At 37.6% G+C, this 25,344-nt stretch overlaps 2 protein-coding genes across 2 annotated transcripts; one reads left to right on the forward strand and one right to left on the reverse strand.

Moving 5' to 3' along the window:
- Positions 1 to 7,958: 7,958 nt before the first annotated feature.
- LOC149820514 (uncharacterized) lies at positions 7,959 to 10,664 on the reverse strand. The gene is made up of 4 exons (XM_089981815.1): positions 10,434 to 10,664; positions 10,247 to 10,351; positions 9,795 to 10,148; positions 7,959 to 8,160 (listed from the first exon to the last, which is right to left on the reverse strand). Exons 1-4 carry the CDS (start codon positions 10,662 to 10,664, stop codon positions 8,074 to 8,076), a joined length of 777 nt encoding a protein of 258 aa, XP_089837941.1. The 3' UTR covers positions 7,959 to 8,073.
- A 7,935-nt stretch (positions 10,665 to 18,599) lies between these two features.
- LOC149820515 (putative sulfate transporter 3.4) lies at positions 18,600 to 24,547 on the forward strand. Its single transcript, XM_089983140.1, has 11 exons — positions 18,600 to 18,733; positions 19,998 to 20,169; positions 21,360 to 21,425; positions 21,541 to 21,654; positions 21,728 to 21,844; positions 21,967 to 22,093; positions 22,336 to 22,622; positions 23,040 to 23,230; positions 23,543 to 23,628; positions 24,131 to 24,207; positions 24,378 to 24,547. The coding sequence occupies exons 1-11, from the start codon at positions 18,615 to 18,617 to the stop codon at positions 24,513 to 24,515; spliced, it is 1,494 nt and encodes a 497-aa protein (XP_089839266.1). The 5' UTR covers positions 18,600 to 18,614; the 3' UTR covers positions 24,516 to 24,547.
- Positions 24,548 to 25,344: the final 797 nt, after the last annotated feature.

Genomic DNA, 25,344 nt, shown 5'->3' on the forward strand with positions numbered 1-25,344 from the left:
AAGTCCAAACAGCGAAACAAACATGAAACACTCTCTTTCTTTTCCGTTTGAACTTTTCGTCGTCATCATCTTCTTCTTCCTTCTCCGTGAAACATTGTAAAACCCCCTCTCTCTCTCTCTAGAGAAGAAATTAAGGGAAGCAAAGAGCCAGCGATCCGATGGTGATCGTCGTCCTCTTTCTGCTAGCAGTGGCCGTAATGCTACCCCCGTCTAGTGGGCAACCGACTGTGGTGGCCCCTCTGTCGCTTTTGAGGGACACCTTCAATGAAATCTTCCTCCAGTACACCTACAACAGTCTTTCAAAGTACAATCCGTCTACCCCTACGTCGGCAATACTTCCGATTAGAGCTATGCCTTCCAGGCCACCCTAACGCTGCTCAACACGGGCGTTCACATCCTCAAGTCTTGGCGGACATTCATCGGGTTCTGGCACTGCGAGGTCCTCATCTCGACCTCCAGCATCGTGCTCTCCGACAGGACCCACCTCCCCGCCAACATTGGGAATGACACATTCCTCTCCGGCTTCTCCATCACGGACCTCAAGTCTGCCATCGGGACGGCTGGTGACTATAGCCTGATCACGGTGAAGATCGTGCTCAAAGGGGCGGTGTTTGACATCGCGATTTACACACAGTAGCGATTTACGAAAATCGCGTAGCGCAAAAAAAATGGCAAATCGCAAAATCGAGTAGCGATTTATGAAAATTGCCTAGCAAAAAAAAATAAATGGCAAATATCTATGCGATTTTCGTAAATCGCTATATTGAGTAGCAATTTACAAAAATCGCGTAGTGAAAAAAAATTGGCAAATCGCTAAATCGAGTAGCGATTTACAAAAATTGCATAGCAAAAAAAAATGGAAAATCACTAAATCATATAGCAATTTACAAAAATTGCGTAGCAAAAAAAAACAGAAAATCGCGGGAAAGGGTTTTACGAAAACCTCGAGCAAGAAACAACCGAAGGAAACATATGAGCGCCATGATCAAACAAAACACTTTATTGCTCTTTTTCGATAGTTACAAGAGGGAAAGAAAAGAAAGAATTTATACAAGGCCCAAAAAATTTTTTTTGTTCTGGGGGGGCCTGCCCCCCCAGAGACTCCCTGCTAGGGGCGCCCCCCTTCCTGTAAAGGCAAAAACTCTGAATCAGGCTCTACAACTCATCAACTTGAACCATGCTACAGTCAGTCGGTGCTTGATGGAGCAGTGTAAGATTGTCTGTTGGATGTGCACAGAGGCATAAAAAGAAGGGAGAGAGAGAGAGGGTTGATGTTCATAGCCTTCTTCAGGGGGGAATCCTTTCTCAGATAATCCTGTAGTGCATGGACTGGGTCTTAAATAACCATCTTCGGGGTACTTAAGTCTTTGCAACCGCTCCTTTTTTAGAATCATCTTTTTATGGCACCAATAGAGGAAAGGATACTTAAGTCTTTGCAACTACACTAGACTCTAACGCTAACTGATGCTGACAAACATGGAGATACGAGCTGTACATGCTTATATACGTGGCACTCATTGGGACCCCCAGACACGCGATGTAGCTAACGACTGTCTTTGGGGGGGGGGGGACATATAACCTTGTACGTTTGTGTCTTTCTCTCTTTTTTGTTCCAGAGAAAGCTAAAGTTAGGCTAGGGATGACAATGGACCCAGGCGGGGGTAGGGGACAAAGTCTCCACCCCTGTCCCATCTCAAAATCTGGACCTCCATCCCTGCATGGGTTTGGATTTTAACCTCCACCCTCGCTTCATGTCCTCCATCCCCGGTGCAAACGGGGGCAAGGCGAGGCATGGCTCTGTTTCCCCTCGGTCCATAGCCATCCCTTAGAAGGATTGAGGATAGGGCGGAGCGGGGCATAAGTCCATCTCCGCCTCTATCCTTGCACGGGTTTTGATTTTAACCTTTATCCCTGCCTCCATCCCCATTTCATGTCCTTCATCCCCAGTCCAAACGAAGCAAGGTGGGGCAGGGCCCCGTTTATCCCCGGTTCACTGCCATCCCTAGGTTAGGCAAACTCCTACCAGTTATACATCCATATCCTCTGGCGTTAGAACTTGTAATGTCAACACAAGGTGACATGCACTAACTGCTTCTGCCAGACAGGTGGAACCCTCATTGGTCTCTATCTATATATCAACACTCTTGATATTTTGGGTTGATGATAAAACGCTCATCAACCTCTTTGCCCCTATACATTAAATGTATTACTGAACACCACTAGAAGCATCTACTCTAGCGGGTTCACTAAAATTTGCATCATGTACAAGGCACTTTATATATTTATTTATTTAGGGTAGTTCTGTACCACTCTTGCTTGTATGGATCTAGCCATCAAATGTTAAATCTAAGTTGTGTTTATCATCAATTATTTTCTACGTTAGAAGATTTTATCATATCTCATGCACCATAAAATTCTATTTTTGAGATTGTTAAAAATCATTAGTTCGCAATTCATAAAAATAAGGGTGGTTTAAAAATGGTATAAAATATCATGTTTGAATCAATTTTCACTTACGGATATAGTATGAAACATGTTAAACATGATCCAAATGTTAGATTTTGCTTTTAGAACTTTAATCTATGTGAATCAAGTGCGGACCACAATAGAAACAGTAATATATATATATATATATATATATATATATATATATATATATATATATATATATATATATATATATATATATATATATATATATATATATATATATATATATATATATTTGGTACAATAGTTTGTACCAACAATTTAGTTTGAATCTCACAATGCCAGATGTTTTGACACAATCTAACCTCATAGAAGTGTTTAATAAAAAAACATGTTTTATGAGTTGGGAAAAATTAATGTCACTACAAGAAAAATGTTAATTAGCGACAAAAAATTATGACAGAAATAATCCATCTCAAATTTGTGACAAATTAGCTAGAGAAAACTAGTTGCCCCTAAAATTGGAATTAGTTGCAGAATTAGCGACAGACAAATTCTATCTTGAAATCCATCGCTAATTAGCGACGGATTCACGACAAAAATATTCTGTTGCAAACTCCGTTGCTAAGTGGCACAGAGTTTGTGATAGAAAATTTTCTTCGCTACTCCGTTGCGAAGTGGCGACGAAGTTTGCGACGAAATATTTTTGTCGCTAATTTTTTTATATAAAATGGCTCATCTAGGACACACAATTCTCCCTCTCTCTCTCTCTCCCTCTCTCTCTCTCTCTGGTTACCCCTAAATCAGTCAGAGCAGCATTGCCGCCGTGACCACCACTCTCCCCTCCTCTATTTTCTTTCTCTTAGGTCCACATCACCGGTGGTTCTGCCAGTGAAGGCCACCCCACAGCTATAGACTACAGCCAGCGTGACCTCCCCATCGGCGTTGGTGAAGGTAAGGGGAAAAGGGTTTTCATTCATTCATTTTTTTTCAGACAGCCACCGCCCTTTGCTGGGTGTCATTTTCATTGGCGATCAACCATTACAACCGACGACGATGGTCGATTGACAGTGACTAGTCCCACCGCGGTCATCCCCTCCTCACATTACGTAGGCCATCTCTCTCTCTCTCTCAAAAGACTCTCACTAGAGATGATGCCACAAAACTCCTCCACCGAAGCTGGCGAAATGCTACACGGCAGTCGCCATAGAGGGTGACTCATTGGCAGGGAGATCTCGATGTAGCACGGGTCCCGAGCGGAGAATCTACACTCGGAGGCTTCTGAAAGTGCTCCGATCCGTCAGACGGAGCACCGCTCCAACCACAGAAGTCTCCCGAACATTGGTCGTGAAGGAGGCGATCGACTCTGCCCTGGCGATGACCGCTCACGGGGAGTCGCAGTGGAGCTGGGAGATTTTTGGGAGGTTGTGCCGACGCAGAGGACGGTTCCAATGGTATCGGATTTGGGGGGTCTCGGTCTGCCAAAGAGCTAAGAATATGGATCCCTCTCCATCTCTGGCAGATATCATCCAGATTCCGGTGAAGTGAAAGTGAGGAGAGAATGATCACGGTGGGACAGGGGTTGGCAACCGGCTGAGGATGCTCGGTACGCCGATCCAAAAATAAAATAAAATGAAATAGTATCATGTCTGATCGTGCTTGTATTTTATTGACAGAGATGGGGAACATATGGTTTAGTGTCATGACCGCTTTGTAGGGGCTACAAAAAAAAACACAGCAGAAAAAAAAGGGATTTCGACGAGTGCCTCAAAAACGCCGACACACCCATACGCGCAACGAAATGCGAGGGGTGGGCCCATAACCATTTGGGTAAATAAAGAATACCATTCTCAATGCTATCAGAGGGGGTTCTTCTAATCATTGGAGGAAGCAACAGTAAAATCTTTTTCTTTTTTATTTATAAGATAATAAAGAGTTGTTAGGAACAGGAGAAGACAATGAAATGGACACTGCACCACAGGCACAATGTAAAAATGTATTTATTTTGTATATTTATGCTCTACAGGTACGTAGTAGAGCAAAATGCGCTATACTTAGTGCTAAGCATCGCATGCGACTTAAAATGTCATGCAAAAAGAAACAAGAAAAATGCAAATGCAAAAGCATGCAAATCGAGTAAATACCCGTGGTGAGTAAGTGATGCAAACACATCACAGGTTATTTACTTTCTTGGATGCAACACTTTTCTGCTCACACACTCACTTAGTTGTGGATATCTAGGACTGTTTTGCTTGAGTTTGAAGATCATGCATGATTGAATCACTATGAATTTTTATTGATAACATTAGAACACTTGTATGCATGACTGAATCACTATACATTTTTTTTTACAATCTTAGAACACATATAAGCATGATTTCATCACTATGAAAGTTTTTTGACTGCCTTATAACACATACATGCATGATTGAATTACTATGAAAGTTTTTTGATAACCTTAGAACACATATTTGCATGATTTCATCACTATGATTTTTTTTGACTACCTTATAACACATATATGCATATATGCATGATTGAATTATTATGAAAGTTTTTTGACAACCTTAGAACACATATAAGCATGATTTCATCATTATGAAAGTTTTTTGACTGCCTTATAAAACATATATGCATGATTGAATGACTATGAAAGTTATTTGACAACCTTAGAACACTTTTGACAACTTTAGAATACATATAAGCATGATTTCATCACTATAAAATTTTTTTGACTGCCTTATAACACATATATGCATGATTGAATTACTATGAAAGTTTTTTGACAACCTTAGAACACATATAAGCATAATTTCATCACTATGAAAATTTTTTGACTGCCTTATAACACATATATGTATGATTGCATGTACTATAAAAGTTTTTTGACAATCTTAGAACACATATAAGCATGATTGAATCACTATGAAATTTTATTGATAGCATTAGAACACATGTATGCATGAATGAATCATTGTAAATTTTTTTGACAACCTTAGAACACATATAAGCATGATTGAATCACTATAAAATTTTATTGATAGCATTGGAACACATGTATGCATGATTGAATCACTATGAAAGTTTTTTGACAACCTTAGAATACATATAAGCATGATTTCATCATTATAAAATTTTTTGACTACCTTATAACACATATATTCATGATTGAATCACTATGAAAGTTTTTTGACAACCTTATAACACATATAAGCATGATTTTATCACTATAAAAGTTTTTTTACTGCCTTAGAACACATATATGCATGATCGAATCACTATAAAAGTTTTTTGACAACCTTAGAACACATATAAGCATGATTTCATCACTATGAAGTTTTTTGACTGCCTTATAACACATATATGCATGATTGCATATACTATGAAAGTTTTTTGACAACCTTATAACACATATAAGCATGATTTCATCACTATGAAAGTTTTTTGACTGCCTTATAACACATATATACATGATTGAATTAATATGAAAGTTTTTTGACAACCTTAGAACACATATAAGCATGATTTCATCACTATGAAAGTTTTTTGACTGCCTTATAACACATATATGCTTGACTGAATCACTATAAAAGTTTTTTGACAACCTTAGAACACATATAAGCATAATTTCATCACTATGAAAGTTTTTTTACTGTCTTATAACACATATATGAATGATTATTATATATAACACATTTATTTGACAACCTTATAAACCATATATGCATGTTTGAATCACTATTACATTTTTTTGACAACCTTAAAACACATATCTGCATGATTGAATCACTATGAATTTTTTTTATCAGCCTTAGAACACATATATGAATTTTGTTAATGTCCTTCACTTTATTGCTAGTGTATGTATCATTCAGCCATATTACTTTGATTGCCTTAGATTAGGTGCATTGCATATAATTTATTTCATTATATTTTATTTATCAATACTAACATTTCGGTTCTCTTCTAGGATACTAGAGATGATCAACGTAGAGGAGCTAATAGAGGCATGGATGAAGGAGCAGATCGAGACAATGAAGAGGATGATGCTCCGAATCTTGGCGAGGATTAAATTCATGTGTTGAATTTGTTTCACGTATTTGTTGTTTCAAACAAAACTCTTTGTATATGTTCACTTGTAACTAATTAGAACTTAGCGAGGATGATAGTGGGTTGTTAAATTTGTTTCACTTATAACTTGTGTTAAATTTGTTTCACCTGCTTTGTATATGTATTTTTTATGTGTACTTTGTTTTTTATACACAGGTTATATAAATTGTATAACGAGAATTTTTTTCTTGATATTTATATTTTAAACAATTTTCTTTTTTACTTTTTTTAAAATTTATGATGGATTAGCAATGAATATTATCCGTCACTAATATCCGTCATGAATTTAGCGACGGATTAGGGACAAATATTTATTTGTCTCAAAAACTGAATCAGCCGATGTTTTGTGATGTAATATAATCCATCGTTAATTTGGCGACAGATACATATTCGTCGTTAAATTTTAGCGATAAATTATCGATGGATATATATCTGTCGCAAAACAAAATAAGTCCTTATTTAGCAATAGATTAATGATGAATCATGACATTCGCTAATCCGTCATGAATTAGCGATGGAAGTATCGACATATCAGTTCTGTCGCTAATTAGCGACCAGGAAATTATGACGGACGCTATCCATCACTAAGCTGTCGCCAATCCACCGCTAAACGGATTAGCGATGAATAACATCCATCGCTAATCAGCAGAATTCTTGTAGTGTGCCTTCATAACTATTGATTTTTTTATTATCGAAAAAACCTGTATACATGTTAGATTGTGGCGATCCAAAATCCGGTTCCCACTAAACAAAACATGTATATCACATCTACAATGTTAGATATGAGAAAAGAAACCAAACAAAGGGGTTCCACTCCTTTTGCTAGGTCGTTTGCACATACAAATGAATGTAGCAAACATATATATATATATATATATATTGGATACTAGGTACATAACTAATGAACTAGAAATCATAGGTGCAAGTTGTATCTGACTCAATCTAACCACATAGATGTGTTCAGCATGTTTTTTTTGCTAAGGATGAAGACTTGAATCATGTTTTTCTGATGTAAAAATCACTACAACAAAGCAGTAGATTAGCGACGACCGCATTCCATCGCTAACCATGTTAGCGACGGATTAGCGACAACGCGGCGACAGTATGCTTACGTTGCGAATATTTCGACGCTAACTGGCGACGGAATAATTCCGTCGCCAAGTCCGTCGCTAATTGCGACGAAATAACGAGCGCTATATTCCGTCGCCAATCCGCCGGTACTAAACGGCGACCACGGCGTGGCGACGAATTTAATTCCGTCGCTAAGCCGTCGCTAGATTAATATGAATAGCGACGAAATCATCCGTCGCAAAAACAAAAAAAAATAAAAAAAAATTATTTAAAAATTAATTACCGAGAACTGTATAATTTATATTTCCTGTAAATAAAAAACAAACCACACAAAAAAATTCATATAACAAGTATCTATAATAATTAATCGTTCCACCTTAAAACTAAGAAGTTTAATTATTTACAATTCAACAATTACAATTAGGAAAAATAAAAAAAATAGAACTTCTTCAACACAGTCCTCTAATCATCGCCAAGATTTTGTGCGTCTTCTTGTTCATTGTCTTTATCTGTCCCTTCAGCTCCACTACCCTGATTATCGCTAGCAGCCTACACAAGAAAAGAACAGTCAGTATTGATAAACAAAATATAATGAAATAAATTACACACTATATGTGATTCTATCATGTGCTCATGTGTGATCTAAGGCAATAAAAAAACTCTATATGTGATTCTATCATGCTCATATGTGTGCTAAGGCAGTCAAAAAATTGAATATGTGATTATAGCATGTTCATATGTGTTCTAAGGCATATAAAAAAACTCTATATGTGATTCTACCATGCTCAGATGTGCTTTAAGGCAGGCAAAAAACTATATATGTGATTTGATCATGCTCGTATGTGTGCTAAGGCAGTAAAAAAATTGAATATGTGAATATAGCATGCTCATATGTGCTCTAAGGCAGGCAAAGCCAAAAATTTTATATGTGATTCTATCATAAATGATATATAACATGTTCATATGTGTTCTAAGGCAGTTAAAAAACTCTATATGTTATTATAGCATGCTCATATGTGTGCTAAGGCAGTCAAAAAACAGAATATGTGATTATAATATGCTCATATGTGTTCTTAGGCAGTAAAAAAACTGAATATGTGATTATAGCATGCTTATGTGTTCTAATGCAATCAAAAAAACTTTATATGTGATTCTATCATGCTCATATGTGCTCTAAGACAGACAAAAAGTTAAATATATATATATATATATATATATATGTGATTTTATCATGCTCATATGTGTGCTAAGGCAGTCAAAAAATTGAATATGTGATTATAGCATGTTCATATGTGTTCTAAGGCATATAAAAAAACTCTATATGTGATTCTACCATGCTCAGATGTGCTTTAAGGCAGGCAAAAAACTATATATGTGATTCGATCATGCTCGTATGTGTGCTAAGGCAGTAAAAAAATTGAATATGTGAATATAGCATGCTCATATGTGCTCTAAGGCAGGCAAAGCCAAAAATTTTATATGTGATTCTATCATAAATGATATATAACATGTTCATATGTGTTCTAAGGCAGTTAAAAAACTCTATATGTTATTATAGCATGCTCATATGTGTGCTAAGGCAGTCAAAAAACAGAATATGTGATTATAATATGCTCATATGTGTTCTTAGGCAGTAAAAAAACTGAATATGTGATTATAGCATGCTTATGTGTTCTAATGCAATCAAAAAAACTTTATATGTGATTCTATCATGCTCATATGTGCTCTAAGACAGACAAAAAGTTAAATATATATATATATGTGATTCTATCATGCTCATATGTGTGCTAAGACAGTCAAAAAATTGAATATGTGATTATAACATGTTCATATGTGTTCTAAGGCATATAAAAAAACTCTATATGTGATTCTACCATGCTCAGATGTGCTTTAAGGCAGGCAAAAAACTATATATGTGATTCGATCATGCTCGTATATGTGCTAAGGCAGTAAAAAAATTGAATATGTGAATATAGCATGCTCATATGTGCTCTAAGGCAGGCAAAGCAACTTTATATGTGATTCTATCATGCTCATATGTGTGCTAAGGCAGTAAAAAAATTGAATATGTGATTATAGCATGTTCATATGTGTTCTAAGGCATCTAGAAAAACTCTATATGTGATTCTACCATGCTCAGATGTGCTTTAAGACAGTCAAAAAAACTATATATGTGATTATACCTGAGAGGGACCTGGAATCGAAGATCCCCTATCCTGAACAGCGGCCTTGATCTCATTTTGGAGAAAGGGGGCGACGGTGTATTGGAAGTAGTTATTCAGTGATTCATTAATGATCTCGCGTACATCATCACCGGAAAGAATAGTCGGCTGCTTGGAGCTTATGTCGGCGCAAGAAGTCGGTGAGCCGTAACTGGAAGAACCAATAACTGGTGAAGTGTTCATATTACTCCCAAACCCGAACACGCGACCTTTTTTGGGTTCACCTGCTGCAGTCACCCATGCTGTATGATCAAATGATGGATGCTGAGTAGCGTCTTCGCCATATCGCTCTACCATCTGTTGCTCATATGCCTCCTACAAAATAATGTTTAAAGTATTCATTAATAATTAATGATAACATTATGATAACTTGCATATATATTGCAATGATTATTAATAGAATTAATACATACCGTTGTCGTTCTCGCCTTCTCTGATACGAAGACTCCCGTGGTCTTCCGTTTATGTGTTTCTACAAACACATCCTTATATGGTACACTGCCTCCTTTTTCTGCTTCCTGCGAAGTTAAATGACAAAAGATTTAGTACACAAATTTGCAACAATACTTATAAAATTAATATTATATATTGATGAGTTACCATTTTCTTTAGGTGGCTCCCAAATGTCTTAGATCCACCTGTGTGTAGATGGGCTTCGGGCATCTTCGATCGATTTTGTGAAGCCTTCGCAGAGCGATTTTTAAATGCATCTCCCGCCCACATATCGCACATTTCATCCCAGTAATCTCTCCTGATAGTAATAGGACCATGGCCCTTCCACAGTAATGGATCATCTACTACGCCAGATGCTTTTTTTGCTGCAGTCTTCATAGTGTGCAGCATATCTGCAAATCGATTGGCAGCCACCTTCTACCACACCTTCCTTGCATCATTTTCTTTCACCGTAGTTGCAAAGCGATTCGAAGCCTACAAATATTTTCAGAAAGTTAGTAGACATTGCTTAAATAAATTAAATATGAAACACATTAACTATGAGGAACAACTGTATACCATGAATGAGGACCACAATCTGTCTAACACCTCCTTTGGGTACTCTTTCCATTGAGCAACTGGTCCTGGTAGATGTTGAAGAAGTGAATTCCTAATCTCCCGTACTACTTCTTGTGGCTCAAACCTCGTGCTGCACATGAATTGTTACACAGTAAATATCAATATAAAATATTTAAAAGATATGCAATAATTGAAAACAAAATACTTACGGTCGATTATCGATATACACTATTCGAATGAGTCTTCTTGTGCCAGCCTGAGAAGACCCTGTTTCCTGTGTTGGCTGTTGACTTGTGCGATCAACTGGTGTAGGTGGGTCGTGTACAGGTGCAACATCATCTGTAAAAAAATACACACCAAGTTCTCAGAATGTGCATTTGAACTAATCAAGCATCTAATTAGTTATATGATATACCTATCACAGGAGCCCGTGAAGATGAAGGTTGAGCCTGGCTACTACTGGATGAGCGACCACTATAACCTCCACGAACCATATTCTAACAAATAACATATGTCATACAATACATTCAAATAATTCACATCAAGTATTACAATGCATTCAAGTCATTCACATCAAGCATTGCAATGCATTCAAATAATTCAAATCATTGACATCAAGTATTGCACTAATTCAAATCATTCGTTAATTGCATAAATTATAATACATTCAGATAATTGAAATCATTCACATCAAGTATTACAATGCATTCGAATCATTCGTATCAAGTATTACAATACATTGAAATAAATTTTTTAATCATTCACACCAAGTATTGCAATACAACTCACATCAAGTATTACAATGCATTTAAATAGAGGTTTGTAGTATAAGATTTTGCTCACTAGCTTGAGAATTCTTCCTCGTCACTAGTTTGACTTTCTTCTTCTTCTTCTTCTTCTTCTTCTTCTTCATTGTTTGCCCATCCACTTGGTACATCATTTGGATCACATTCCTCTATGAATATTTCATCAGCCAATGGAGATATGACATGCATATCATGCGCAACATCGTGACCATAAGCGAAGTCACAGACATCATCTGATTGATAGTAATCACTGTCTTCAGCTAACTCATCTTCCTGTAACTGATCATACTCGGGGTATAGTTTGGATTTCACCTTGCAAACTGCCCACCATTCATTTCTATCTGACTTTTTTATACTCGGATATGAAGTATAATAAACTTGTTGAGCTTGCGAGGCTAATATGAATGGTTCATATGTTCCAAACCTGGATTTATGATTCACCTCCACAATGCATGAAACTTTGTCGAGTCTTGTTGCAGTTGGATCAAACCAATGACACTTGAATATCGTAACCCTGTTATTCATGCCTAAGTAAGTCAACTCCATTATTTCCTCTATAACACCGTAGTAATCATGTTCATTTTCACCGTAGCTGCTACCCTTGACACACTTTTAATTCATCAATCAATGGCCTTAGATATACATCAAGATTTTGGCCAGGTGAGGTCGGACCAGGGATCAACAGAGACAAGAAAAGATTTGGACGTTTCATACACAAGCTTGGTGGAAGGTTGTATGGAGTTACAAATACTGGCCAGCATGAGTATGGAGTTGATCTACCCCCAAATGGATTAAATCCATCTGTACATAGACCGAGTCTAACATTTCGCACTTCCATTGCAAAGTTCTGATGAGTACGATCAAAGTGCTTCCAAGCTTCAGCGTCAACAGGATGCGTGATCTTGTTTTCATCGTGTCGAACTTTATTTGCATGCCATCTCATGTGTTTAGCTGTCTTTGAAGACATATACAATCGCTGCAATCTAGGAGTGATAGGAAAGTAGCGGAGCGACTTGTATGAAACTTCCTTTGATCTCGTGCTACCATTGCCTCTTGTCTTTGGCTTGAACCGAGGATGCCCACATGACGGGCATGATATGTCGTTTTCCTGCTCCTTGAAATACAACATGCAGTGATTTGGACAAGCATCAATCTTTTTGTAACCCATACCTAGAGCGTTGACCATAACTTTCGCACGATAGAAATTTTGTGGCAATTTCTCATCTTTAGGCAACATACTCTTCACAATCATGCACAAACGGTCAAAACATGATTGACTCAAATTATACTCGGACTTCAAATTCATTAGTTGAAGAACTGCAGACAAGATAGTGTGACTCTCACAACCGTTCCAAAGTGGCTCATCAGCATCTTTAAGTAAATCATAAAATCTACTAGCTGCATCGTTTGGTGATTCTTCATCTACGGCAGTTCTTACATCACTAGAACTCATAGCAGAACCTAGTTCTGTTCCTGTAGCATCAAATATCAAATTCGTATATGGATTATCGTGCACCACATTCACCCGTGCATCAAAATCGTTTCTAAATTCTTCTCCATGAAACGTCCAGTTCTGATAATCACTCACAAAACCCTTCCTGTATAGGTGATGTCTAACGCCATGAGGTTCTACAAATCGATTATTCTTACAAATCTTGCAGGGACACCTAATCCGACCTGTGGGATCTACCGTACTGACACTCGCCGTTGCAAATTCAATAAAACTATCGACACCATCCATATATTCATGCGATAACTCATTGTTCACTATCCTACGGTACATTCATTCACGGTTTGCAGTCATTCTGTCGTATGATGTTACGAATAGTATCCTAACGAATTAAGAAAAAAATAATCAGAATGCTACGATGAAGAAAATATCAAATTTATCATGCAATATACTATGTCAAACAATAACAAGAATTTTGATGCATGCATTGATAACTTAATATTTTTTATGTGCAAACTATTAATGACATGATACAATCATTTGAAGCATGCTTTTATTATAAAATTTCACATGGAAGTCAAAATCAAATTGAAAGTAACTACATGCAAGCATGGATACAATTACATCAAACATTGCAATACATCATAATCATTCATATCAAATAAATGGCAAACATGTACCTGCAGCAAACACACTTCAATATCTCACTAACTACTACCATGCTTAGCATGGACTCCGTACTCCAAAAATAAGAACACTTCCATATTTCTACATTAAAATCATGCTCAGCATGATCTCCGAACTCCAACAAAGCAGTCCTAGATATCAACAACTAAGTGAGTGTGTGAACAATAAAGTGCTGCATTCAATAAATTAAATAACATGTGATACGTTTGCATCACTTACTCACCACGGGTATTTACCCGATTTGCATTGTTTTTGTCATTTACTTACCACAGGTGGCCGAGCACGAGTTGGTTCCGTTGAAAAATCTGCACAAAAACAAAACAAATTAAGTAACAAACTAACTAATCACGAAACAAGATGAAACACTAACTAAAAAAATTAAAACAAATTAAAACAACTCTAACTAATTGAAAGAAGAGAAAAGAAAAATAGTATATATGTTAAGCCAAATCTAACTAGAAGATGCTAATTTAACAAACCAGCTATAACATGTTGAATCAGTCGACTAACATAAAGTCATAGACAATTTCTAATCTGAACTACTTAGCAAAGGAATAGTAAATCAATCAATTAGTCTACTAGAAAAGATGTGAACTCCGTTTAACCACCACTATCATAAAGAATTCAAATAGCTCTAATCTAACTAACTGATTGTGAGAACATTAAATACCAATCTATCTAAGAAAAATATAATTATAAAAGACTAATAGATTGAAATACTCTAACTAACCAGATTTCAAGAAAACAAATTGAAGTAAAACTAACTACCAGTAGACATTAACAAACTAACAAATTGAACAACATGGACAACTTGTATATATACATTACAAAAAAAAATTCAACTTAAAATCCATATGGACAACATATATGCAAACTACACTTAAAACCATATGGACATCTTATATACACATATTACAAACTTTTTTTCAAGCTAATCACATGGACAACATAGGGATCACATAATAACTTTTTTTTTTTTTAAAAAGAGATCACATGGGCAGCATAGGTATCCATAACAAAAATTCTTTTCAAAACAGATCACATAGACAACGTAGGTATCTCATAACAAATTTTTTTTCTTCAAACAAACACATAGGCAACATAGTATTCCTACTAAAGATTTTTTTTTTCAAACTGATTTACATAGGCAGCATATGCATTAAAAAACAGATTTTTTTGAAACCAATTCACATAGACAGCATAATATATCTCATAACAGATTGTTTTTTTCAAAAGCAATACACATCGGCAGCATGTTATTCCTACTACAGATTTTATTTTTCAAACGATTCATATAGGCAGCATAGGCATTCAAAAACAGAATTTTTTTTTTTTACAAGTCACTTAGGCAGCATAACGCAGGGGGTCGACCCCCCCTGCCGGAAAGCACGGCAGGGGGTTAAACTCCCTGCCTTTCCGGCAGGGAAGGGGGTTAAACCCCCTGCCGGAAAGGCAGTTCCGGCATGGGGGGTTGACCCCCTGCCATGCCTTTACGGCAGGGGGGTCGACTCCCTGCGTTTCCGGCAGGGGGTCGACCACCCATGCCTTTCCGGCAGGGGGTCGACCCCCCTGCCGTGCCTTTACGGCAGGGGGGTCGACCCCCTGCGTTTCCGGCAGGGGGTCGACCCCCCATGCCTTTCCGGCAGGGGGTCGACCCCCCCTGCCAGAAACGCAGGGGGTCGACCCCCTCTGCCGGAAAGCACGGCAGGGGGTTAAACCCCCTGCGTTTCCGGCAGGGAAGGGGCGTACCCCCTGCGTTTAGAAGAAGAAGAAGAAGAAGAAGAAGAAGAAGAAGAAGAATATTACCTGCGCGTCGCCGGACGGTGGCAGGAGGTTGACGGGTAGCGGCAGCTGGCGAGCGGTGGACGGGGAGCGGCAGCTGGCGAGCGGTGGACGGGGAGCGGCGGCTGGCGAGCGGCGGCGGCCGGACGGTGGCGAGAGCCGACGGGCGGCGGGAGGGAGCAATACAGCGAAATAGGGAAAAGAGAAAGAGGGATGGGATTAGGGATTTACGCGACATTTAGCGACGGCTTAGCGACGGAATTTTTCCGTCGCTAAGCCGTCGCGAAACCAAAATACCAAAAAAGCGACGGAATATATTTTGTCGCTAAGCCATCGCTAATTAGCGACGGATTAGCGACGACAGAGTTCCCTCTCTAAATCCGTCGCTAAAATGGTGTTCTTGTAATAAAAAGTAGCGACAAAAACATGCAGTTGCTAATCCGTCGCTAAGTAGCGACAGATTAGCGATAAAAGTCGTTTCCTCGCTAATCCGTCGCGAATTAGCGACAGATTCTATCTCTAGCTAATCTGTCGCTAAGTAGCGACGGGAAAAATCCGTCGCTAATTTCCGTCGCTAATTAACAATTTTCTTGTAGTGAATGTGATCTTTTGTGTTATGAAATTTTGGCACATTGTAGGCCATTGATTTTTGCACCCCTTTAAAAACCTAATTACTTTTCATAATCACATGATTCAAACCAAGTTTTCTACTAAACAAACCATGTGGATTACATCAGTAGCATTTGATCTACAAAAAACTGAAAGTTTTTGAAGAAAAGAGTGATTTTTACTCATTAGTTTCGTACCTTCATTAGTAGCAAGTATTAACCTTTTATATATATATATATATATATATATATATATATATATATATATATATATATATATATATATATATATATATATATATATATATATGAACCTTTTCTACTTGTGACCTTTTGATGCAGTTCTGTTAGGCATTCACATTCCCAAAACAGATAACTGTTTAGTAAGGGTATGTTATTTTAAACGACCTTGGTATATCCAATGCATTATATTTTATCTAAGTTTGTATACAATACTTTTCCGCTCTTTAAACTTCATAAGAATTGGATCAAGACGCAGTGTGGGTCATGGAGCAAAGCAAATGGTGCTGGCGTCCATCTCCAAATCTTGTGGGCTAATTGGATTGACGAACATGTTGGTTATTTTGGACATGTTTTATGGATATTGCATTAGCAAAGATGATCCAGTAACCTCGCTTTGTATGATAATAAACCTCAGCTAATAGCAGTTGAGGGCCACATTTGTCTGCTTCTGCTCCGTCCACTTGATAAGTCTTAGCACTGAACCTCAAAGCAACGCATGTGGGCCCGGCCTTTGTGTATTGTTGGCGGGACCCACAAATCACAGTTAAATTTGGTCCTCTTCTTCTCCCATGGTTTGTGGGACCGAATTGTGGCTATTCTATATTAGGTATAACAGAGAATATATCCTCTAGTAATAACATATAGTTATTACTATTATGTCACTACTGGTTTATCTTGTTACTATTAGACTATTTTTATCAAACAAATAATTATTATCATTAATGCTTGACCAATATTCATTCAGCAGTATATTGAAGCCTACCCTTATCCACATTAGTACTGCTATTACCACCACCACTACCGCCAATAATAATAATAATAATAATAATAATAATAATAATAATAATAATAATACGGGGTCGCCCGCATGGCCAGCAGGGTAGTTGTGAAGGGGTTGAGTTGAAGATGCAGGCTGACGCACAGGTGTCTTTCTAGCTTTTAGAGGCGGGCCATATAAGGCAGGGTGGTCGTGAGCCTCACCCGAGGTTTTCCCTCGTTTCGACAAGAGTTGTTAGTCATCAAAATAATAATAATAATTATTGTTATTGCAACGTAGCAGGAGGCATAGCAACAACAAGGAATAATTTTCATGAAATAGGCATATAAGTTCAGAAAGAATATTACTATAGCCACCATCCTTCCACTAAAATCAACCACCTGTTGACCCCTCCCTTTTCCCTCTATAAATTCTTTCATCACCCTCTTCTTTTCAGCTCTGCCCTTGCATGTCTCCTCTCTCAAGCCTGAGAGAGAGAGAGAGAGAGAGAGAGATGGTGGGGAACTCCAACAGAGTTGAGGATTTCACCTCTATTCCTGTTTATGAAGCAGCAATCCCTCTCCCGATACCTCCTTCGCCTGTGACAGAGCCTCACAAGGTCTGCTTACCGCCCTCAAAGACGGCTTTCCAGAGTCTGAAGCATGGTTTCTCTGAGACTTTCTTCCCTGATGATCCCTTCCATCAATTCAAGAATCAGAGTTGGTTCAGGAAGTTGGTTTTGGCCCTCCAGTACTTCTTCCCAATCCTTCAGTGGGCACCCACCTACAGCCTTAGCCTCTTCAAGTCTGATATCATCTCTGGGCTCACAATTGCTAGCTTGGCTATACCGCAGGTGAATGCAAAAACCATGCCCTTCCCATGGTGCTGGTTCTTGGTTGTGAAATATGAATTTTCACTGTTCAGTGTTTGGATCACATGAGTTTTCTCATTTTATTTACTGTTTTTTGCAGGGCATTAGCTATGCCAAGCTTGCAAACTTGCCTCCCATAATTGGCCTTTGTAAGTCGTTCATAACCATTTTGTACATGCATGGACACACGCAGCTTATATATATATATATATATATATATATATATGTGTGTGTGTGTGTGTGTGTGTGTGTGTGTGTGTGTGTGTTGGAAGATGCTATTATGCATAAGAGAGTGCACATGCTATTTGTCATGCGTATACTCGCGAGTTTATGTGTTAATTGGACTCTATGACAATCTTATGCAAACAGAGTATAGCTAAGTGAAACTCTGTACATACCTATACGCATAACTGCTCTGTCCCATTTTGTGTGTGTAGGTAAGTTTGTATCCTTATACGTTGTCTGTCATAAATGCAGATTCAAGCTTCGTGCCACCGTTGATTTATGCAGTACTTGGAAGTTCTAGGGATTTGGCTGTGGGCCCGGTCTCCATTGCCTCACTTGTGATGGGGTCCATGCTTAGAGAAACGGTTTCTCCCGTTCACCAACCCTTGCTCTACCTTCAATTGGCTTTTACTGCCACCTTCTTTGCTGGGGTTTTCCAGGCCTCTTTGGGCCTGCTCAGGTATTACTTTTTGAGTCTTCCCTCTCTGATAAATATCAGCGTATCTCATGTGGTAAGCGGGGCCCTGTGCCAAGCTAAAGGCCCAGGTTCGAATCCCTTTGACACATGGAGATTAAGAGATATTTGGTAGGGTCTGCCTAACCCCAGCTTGCCTAACAAAAAAAAAAAGAAATGTCAGCTTTTAATTTTTGTAACTCTCATGACAAGAACAGTTATTTTTTATAATTTATTCTAAAGCCAACGAATAATTTTTCAAAAGTTGCCCAACTTTTTCACTATTTTCAAGAAGCTGCCAAACATTTTACTTATTACATTTAACTGCCTCTAGTTTTATAACATATGTTTCAAAGACAGCTTGAACCTAAAATAATTCAATTTGACCTTTGGTTAGACAAACAAAGTGGCTGAAACAGCCTCACGTTGATTTGTTTAACAAAAATTTCTAAGATGACCTAAGCACTGTTTTATAAAAAGAAAATCATTTTTATTCCTGATGGGGGGTTCACATAAATCAGATCAGGCAGAGCTAACAGTAATAGTCCAAACGTTAGGCATCATTCTGTAAATAGCTGATAGGTTAGGTTGTTATCCGTGAAATACAGAGCGATGCAAAAACTTTATGTATGGTCGCATTCATGTCTGCAAAAACTTTATGTATGATCAATATTTCAGCTATTACATTTAACCTTCTTTTTTCTCATTTTTATTTCAACGATTAGTGAAAAAAATAATTAATAAAAAAATACCCTTTATATTTATTTCTTTATCGAGCAAACGTAAGGTGAGTCTGTTTTTCATGAACCAAGGTCAAAAACGAAATTTTATGCTTGAGAGGGTATTTTAAATTTTATACTTTGAGAGTCTGCTTTGTAATATTGTGATTTTTTTTGTTCTTTAATTATTTTGTATTTTTGATATTTTCACATTATATATTGTTATTTTCCTTTTCATGTTTGAAGCAATGTTGTCAGCTATATCGGCCCTGTATCGTTTGGCCAAAGATTCAGATGAATCGGCCGATTATACCGATCCTCAAGTGAATAGTTCTGAATCGGCCAAAAAATAATTAAAAATTTTTGTGTGTCAATCAGAACGTGACACATGTCAAAGTCATTAAAAATAAATTTAAGTAATTTTATATTGATTAAAAATAGCCGATTCAAGGGTGAATTGTATCGATTTTTACGCACCGATACTGACAACATTGGTTTGAAGTGACCAAAGCCAAAGAAATCCATTGATGGTGTGGGTTGTTGGTTTGCAGGCTGGGGTTCATAGTGGACTTCCTTTCGAGGCCAACGTTGGTGGGGTTCATGGCGGGGGCAGCCATCATAGTATCACTCCAACAGCTCAAAGGCCTACTTGGAATTGTTCACTTCACCCCACAGTTAAACATAGTTCCTGTTGTGCTATCTGTTGTCAAGAGAAGAGATGAGGTGAGATGAGAACCCTAATTGGGATCTTGGTGTTGCTTTTGCGGGCGCACGCGTGCACACACACATATATTATGAATTGATATTTGGTGCTATTGAAGGCACATAACTATTGAGTATAAAAATATCTTCTTTTGTTATTCTTTATATTTTTTTTTGATGGATCGGACCTTATGGATGTGATCTAGTAGAAAATGAGTTTTGAATCATGTGATTGTGACACTTAAGTAGTTTTTTTAAAAGCTTCAAAAATCAATGGCTCACAATGCACTAAAATCTCATGACTCAAAAAATCATATTTCTGTAACGATCCGAGGTTTTATCACTAGCAAACAAACCATGATGAACACATCTATGTAGCTAGATTGAATTGATAAAGCTCCCGCTCAATACTTCCAATGCAAGCTCAAAAGTTAACCACCTTTGGTCACTGTATGGCACAAAACAGGCTTTAGTGGGAGTTTTCTAGTGCTAAAGGGTCATGATCGACCTTTTTTCTATGTTGGTCAGCACAATTTCACATGAAACCAGGTTTGCACCATCCAGTTTCAGTGTGTGTTGTTGGTTTCTTTGCTTGATCTAAACTAATAGATGTGATTATCATGGCTTATTTACTTAAAAATATGCTTTATATTGAATTAATCTAACAAAAAATATAAATACTTTTTCATCCGGATTTAGTGATATGAGCCATTAATTTTTTTTAATCCCTCTAAAAAGCACATCCGAAGATGAAAAATACCTATATGATGTGTGTTTTATACTAAGTAAACTGTGATTTGTTTCATGGATCCGAAAGAAAGTACTTGGGTCCTCCCAATAACTAAAAAGTGTATCTAACTGGGGTTCGCCGTGGTGGAGAAACTGAATAGAAAAAAAGAGATTCTAGTTGTAAGATATCTAATGAGACAGTAGCTGAAATTGAGATCTCATTCAAAGTGAAAGATATCAAATATCTGGAAATTCTTTTTGTATCCTGTATGGATGATCCAATCTGCAAGGACCATGGTTGGGAATTGTTTGATCATGTTTCTTTGGTAGTTACATCTCTGTCAATCAATCTACCACCATAAATGCATTAAGCATAATTTGTTTGTTAGGAATCATACCTTAGATCATGCTATTGTGAAATAAAATCATGGTTTTTGAAGTCATGAAATTCCAGTATATTTTTCTTTTTAATCTCAATGCAGTGGGAATGGCAAACTGTCGTTATGGGTGTCTGCTTCTTGCTCCTTTTGCTAACTGCAAGGCATATTGTAAGTATAATCCTTGGACTCTGCAATGCTTCAATTACATGCTCCCCATGAATCGTCTTATGGTAGAAAAGAAAAAACATGGACATCATCTAATCTCTCTCTCTCTCTGTTGCAGAGCTTGAGAAAGCCAAAGCTTTTCTGGGTCTCAGCAGCCGCACCATTAACCTCTGTTATTTTATCGACCTTGTTGGTTTTCATCTTCAAAGCTCAGAATGATGGAATAAATATAGTAAGAATGGAACTCTTCTTGTTGTTGTTGTTGTTAGTATTACCAAGTCTTCTTGTGTGCTGTTTATGAGCAGATAGGACATTTGGATGAAGGGTTAAACCCACCTTCAGCAAACTTGCTTTATTTCCGGGGCCCACTCCTTGGTCTGGCAATTAAAACTGGGACTGTAACTGGAATACTGTCTCTAACTGTAAGTGTGACACTTTTTCATCTTTTATGTTTCCAGGGGAACATCTGACACTTTTCCATTTCCGCTTTTATTTTTTATTCTTGATTATTTGTTTCTTTATTTTTTGGTCATTGATGTTGCAGGAAGGAATTGCTGTTGGAAGAACTTTTGCCTCATTGAAGAAATATCACATTGATGGGAACAAAGAGATGATGGCAATAGGGTTGATGAACATGGCTGGCTCTTGCAGTTCATGCTATGTCACTACAGGTGATCCTCCCTAATACACTTTCAGTAATCAGAACCAGTAAATAGTTTGGATCCACTGGGTCCAGATCTGGGGCCCAACTTTCAGGAATCCTGCTTCCATGGATTGCACTCCAGTACTGCCAGATCCCCGTTTATGGGATAACATTTTCCTAATAAAATTTGAGTTTTTCTGTGACTTTGACTCCAGCACTCTTAAGAAATGAACATTAAAGGTCTAAACTCTCTGCTGCTTTCATTTGCAGGATCATTTTCGCGGTCTGCTGTGAACTACAATGCTGGATCCAAAACAGCAGTATCAAATATAGTTCTGGCATCAACTGTGTTGGTTACTCTTCTGTTCCTGATGCCACTTTTCTACTACACGCCAAACTTGATCTTAGCAGGAATAATAATCACAGCGGTGGTCGGACTCGTCGACTTCAGCGCGATTTATCGTTTATGGAAGGTTGACAAGATTGACTTATTGGCCTGCATGACTGCATTGCTTGGCGTGCTCTTCCTTTCTGTTCAGACTGGTCTTGGTATCGCAGTAAGTGATGTTTTCACTTGGGAGATGGAACATATGTTTTTATATATCTATGCATACTGTGCAGCTAAAACTAACATATTCTATTTAGAGGCCCTTTTTTGCTTTCAGCACGGTGTAATACAGAAATGTCATAATGAACCATCCATCTTGAAATGGATGGTCGTGGCAGTGCGGTGATTTTTATAAGCTCCACTACGATGATGTTCCCAGTTTAATTGACTATATTTATACCATAGCTATTTGGTTCAGTAGCCATAGTTCACTTGGAAAATGGATCCCAAAAACAAACAAACATACTTGTATCGATTTAAACCAACCAAGGTGGTTAGTAAACCATACTGGTTGTATCTAAAGGGTGCGTAGGCAGATCTACTGTTTCTGTTATTTCTTCTTGTTGCTGATGCATGGCGCTTGCAGGTCACAATATCAGTGTTCAAGATCCTGCTGCATGTAACAAGGCCGAACACCGTCGTTCTAGGGAATGTGCCACGCACCCAGGTTTACCGGAATCTCATGCAATACCCTGAAGCCAAGAGGGTTCCATCATGTCTCATCCTCAGCATCGAGTCCCCAGTTTATTTTGCCAATTCCAATTACTTGCATGAAAGGTGAGTCTGCAAAATTTTCTAAATTTTAATAAGTACAAAAAGATGAACTAGAGCTGGTGCTCAATCTTGACTTGGCTGACCCTGACTCAAATCACCATCTTTACTCTTTGAGAGTACAGTGAATCCGTTAAATCATGAGTTGGCCTATTGAGTTTTTTTGTCGATCAGTTGGTCCTGCATTTGAATGAGCTCAACAGAGAATGTAATAATACCTGTTAATTGTAGTAATTTTTCCAAATTCATAGATACTAAATCTTAAGTATGGTCTAAGTTGTCCTGTTTTAAAACCAATATTTATGGACTCTCCTGCAGGATTTTGAGGTGGGTACGTGAAGAACAAGACAGAATTAAAGCAAGGAAAGAGACGGCTCTGAAGTATTTGATTTTGGAAATGACAGGTAATTTTCTGAGGGGAAAATCCTCTCGAGTCAAGTGAGTGAGAAATCCTCCACATCATCATGCTGGTTTCCAATTTGAAATTGGTACTTGCTGGGATGTATCAATTACCAATTCTTCAAAACTTTAATATCCCTGTAATGCGTTTGGTATGTCACTGTAATAGAATAGAAGCAATATTAGTTAGTGTTGTGTTGCAGTACATACGGACTCCCTGTCACACCACTCCTGGGTCTCCAACTTGATAATTTAGGAACCCAACAGGCCTTCAAATTGGATCCAATAAGGTTACCAATATGGCTTGTCCAACCAGGATATGGATCCAACAGGAATCCAACCCATCTCAGATGTAAGCTTGAGAGAAAATTGAGATTCACCCATTTTTGTTTGAAAGGCCATTCTGGTTATTTTGAGTCTAAATCTTTAAATGTTAATTTTGGATCGCTACCATATGTTATTTTATGAAGATTTTGCATTGAATGGGTGCTTTGATCATTTATGCAGCCATAACAGCTATAGATACTAGCGGCCTTGGCATGCTAACAGAGCTAAAGAGGACGCTACAGATCCAATCAATCTGTGTAAGTAATCGAAACACTTTTTTTTTTATAGGCAAGCTGGGGTTTGGCGGACCTCTATAAGAATTAGAAACACTTGCGTGGTTAACATTTAACCCTAAACATCTGCATCATGCTATGCTCTTAAATGGCGATTAATCTTAACATTGTTTCAATTATTTTCTTTACTACAGCTTCTGCTAGTGAATCCTGTTGGAGAAGTCATAGAGAAGCTGCAAAAATCGGATTCTTTGGAGGCCATCGGATCAGACTGCCTGTATCTAACTGTAGATGAGGCGATTTTGTCGATTGCAGTAAAGGCACAACCATGAAGCAACTGATTCATCAAGGTGTTACTAGTGTTAAACTCAAGCAACTGATTCATCAAGGTGTTACTAGTGTTAAACTCCGGCTATAAAACCAAGATTTTGCATGAATAGAGCAATTTTAGGATTCCACAAAGAAATCCAAGTCTGTGTAACAAGATTTTGTTTCCCACAGGATTCGTGTATAAGCTTCTTTATGAGCTCTTTATGAGATTTTGCCTGCACAGATATAAATGTGTAGGAGCTGAACTCTTATAATTCAATTACAAGGGCATGTTTGGTACCAAGTGAAATATGGCCAAGTTCATGAATTTCAATGCTGAACTCTCTAGTTGTACCTATGATAGAGCCCACGAACCTGGCAAAGACGTTAGGCCCATGTATTTGATCACATCCCATAATGTCCAACATATCTAAATTGGCAGTTTGATGGGCTTGCCTATTTGATTAGGAGCACAGTCACAAACGTGGTTATCTCATTATCACAATTTTCTCAGCAAAGGAAAAGCTCATGATAAAAAAAATGTTTTCACAAAAATAAATCAGAAAATAACCGTAAGGATAATTTGATGTGTTTCTCTAAAAATTACAATTTTTTATATTCTCTTTATGTCCAAAATCATAAATATCTGGATTTAAAAAGACCATTTTACTCTTTACACATGCAAACTACTATATATGCAAAATTTCTCTCAAATATGTGACTTTTTCACAGAACAATTTTATATCTATATGTCAAAAACTTGTGTTTTTACATCGTTGAAAAACTAAAACACAAGCTTATAACTTTCATGTTTTGAGTCATAACCGAAAATCCTTCTAAGGTTCATGTTTC

This window comes from Nuphar pumila, chromosome 12 (genome assembly GCF_984573655.1).
Source record: "Nuphar pumila chromosome 12, dmNupPumi1.hap1.1, whole genome shotgun sequence".
Lineage (NCBI taxonomy): Eukaryota > Viridiplantae > Streptophyta > Magnoliopsida > Nymphaeales > Nymphaeaceae > Nuphar > Nuphar pumila.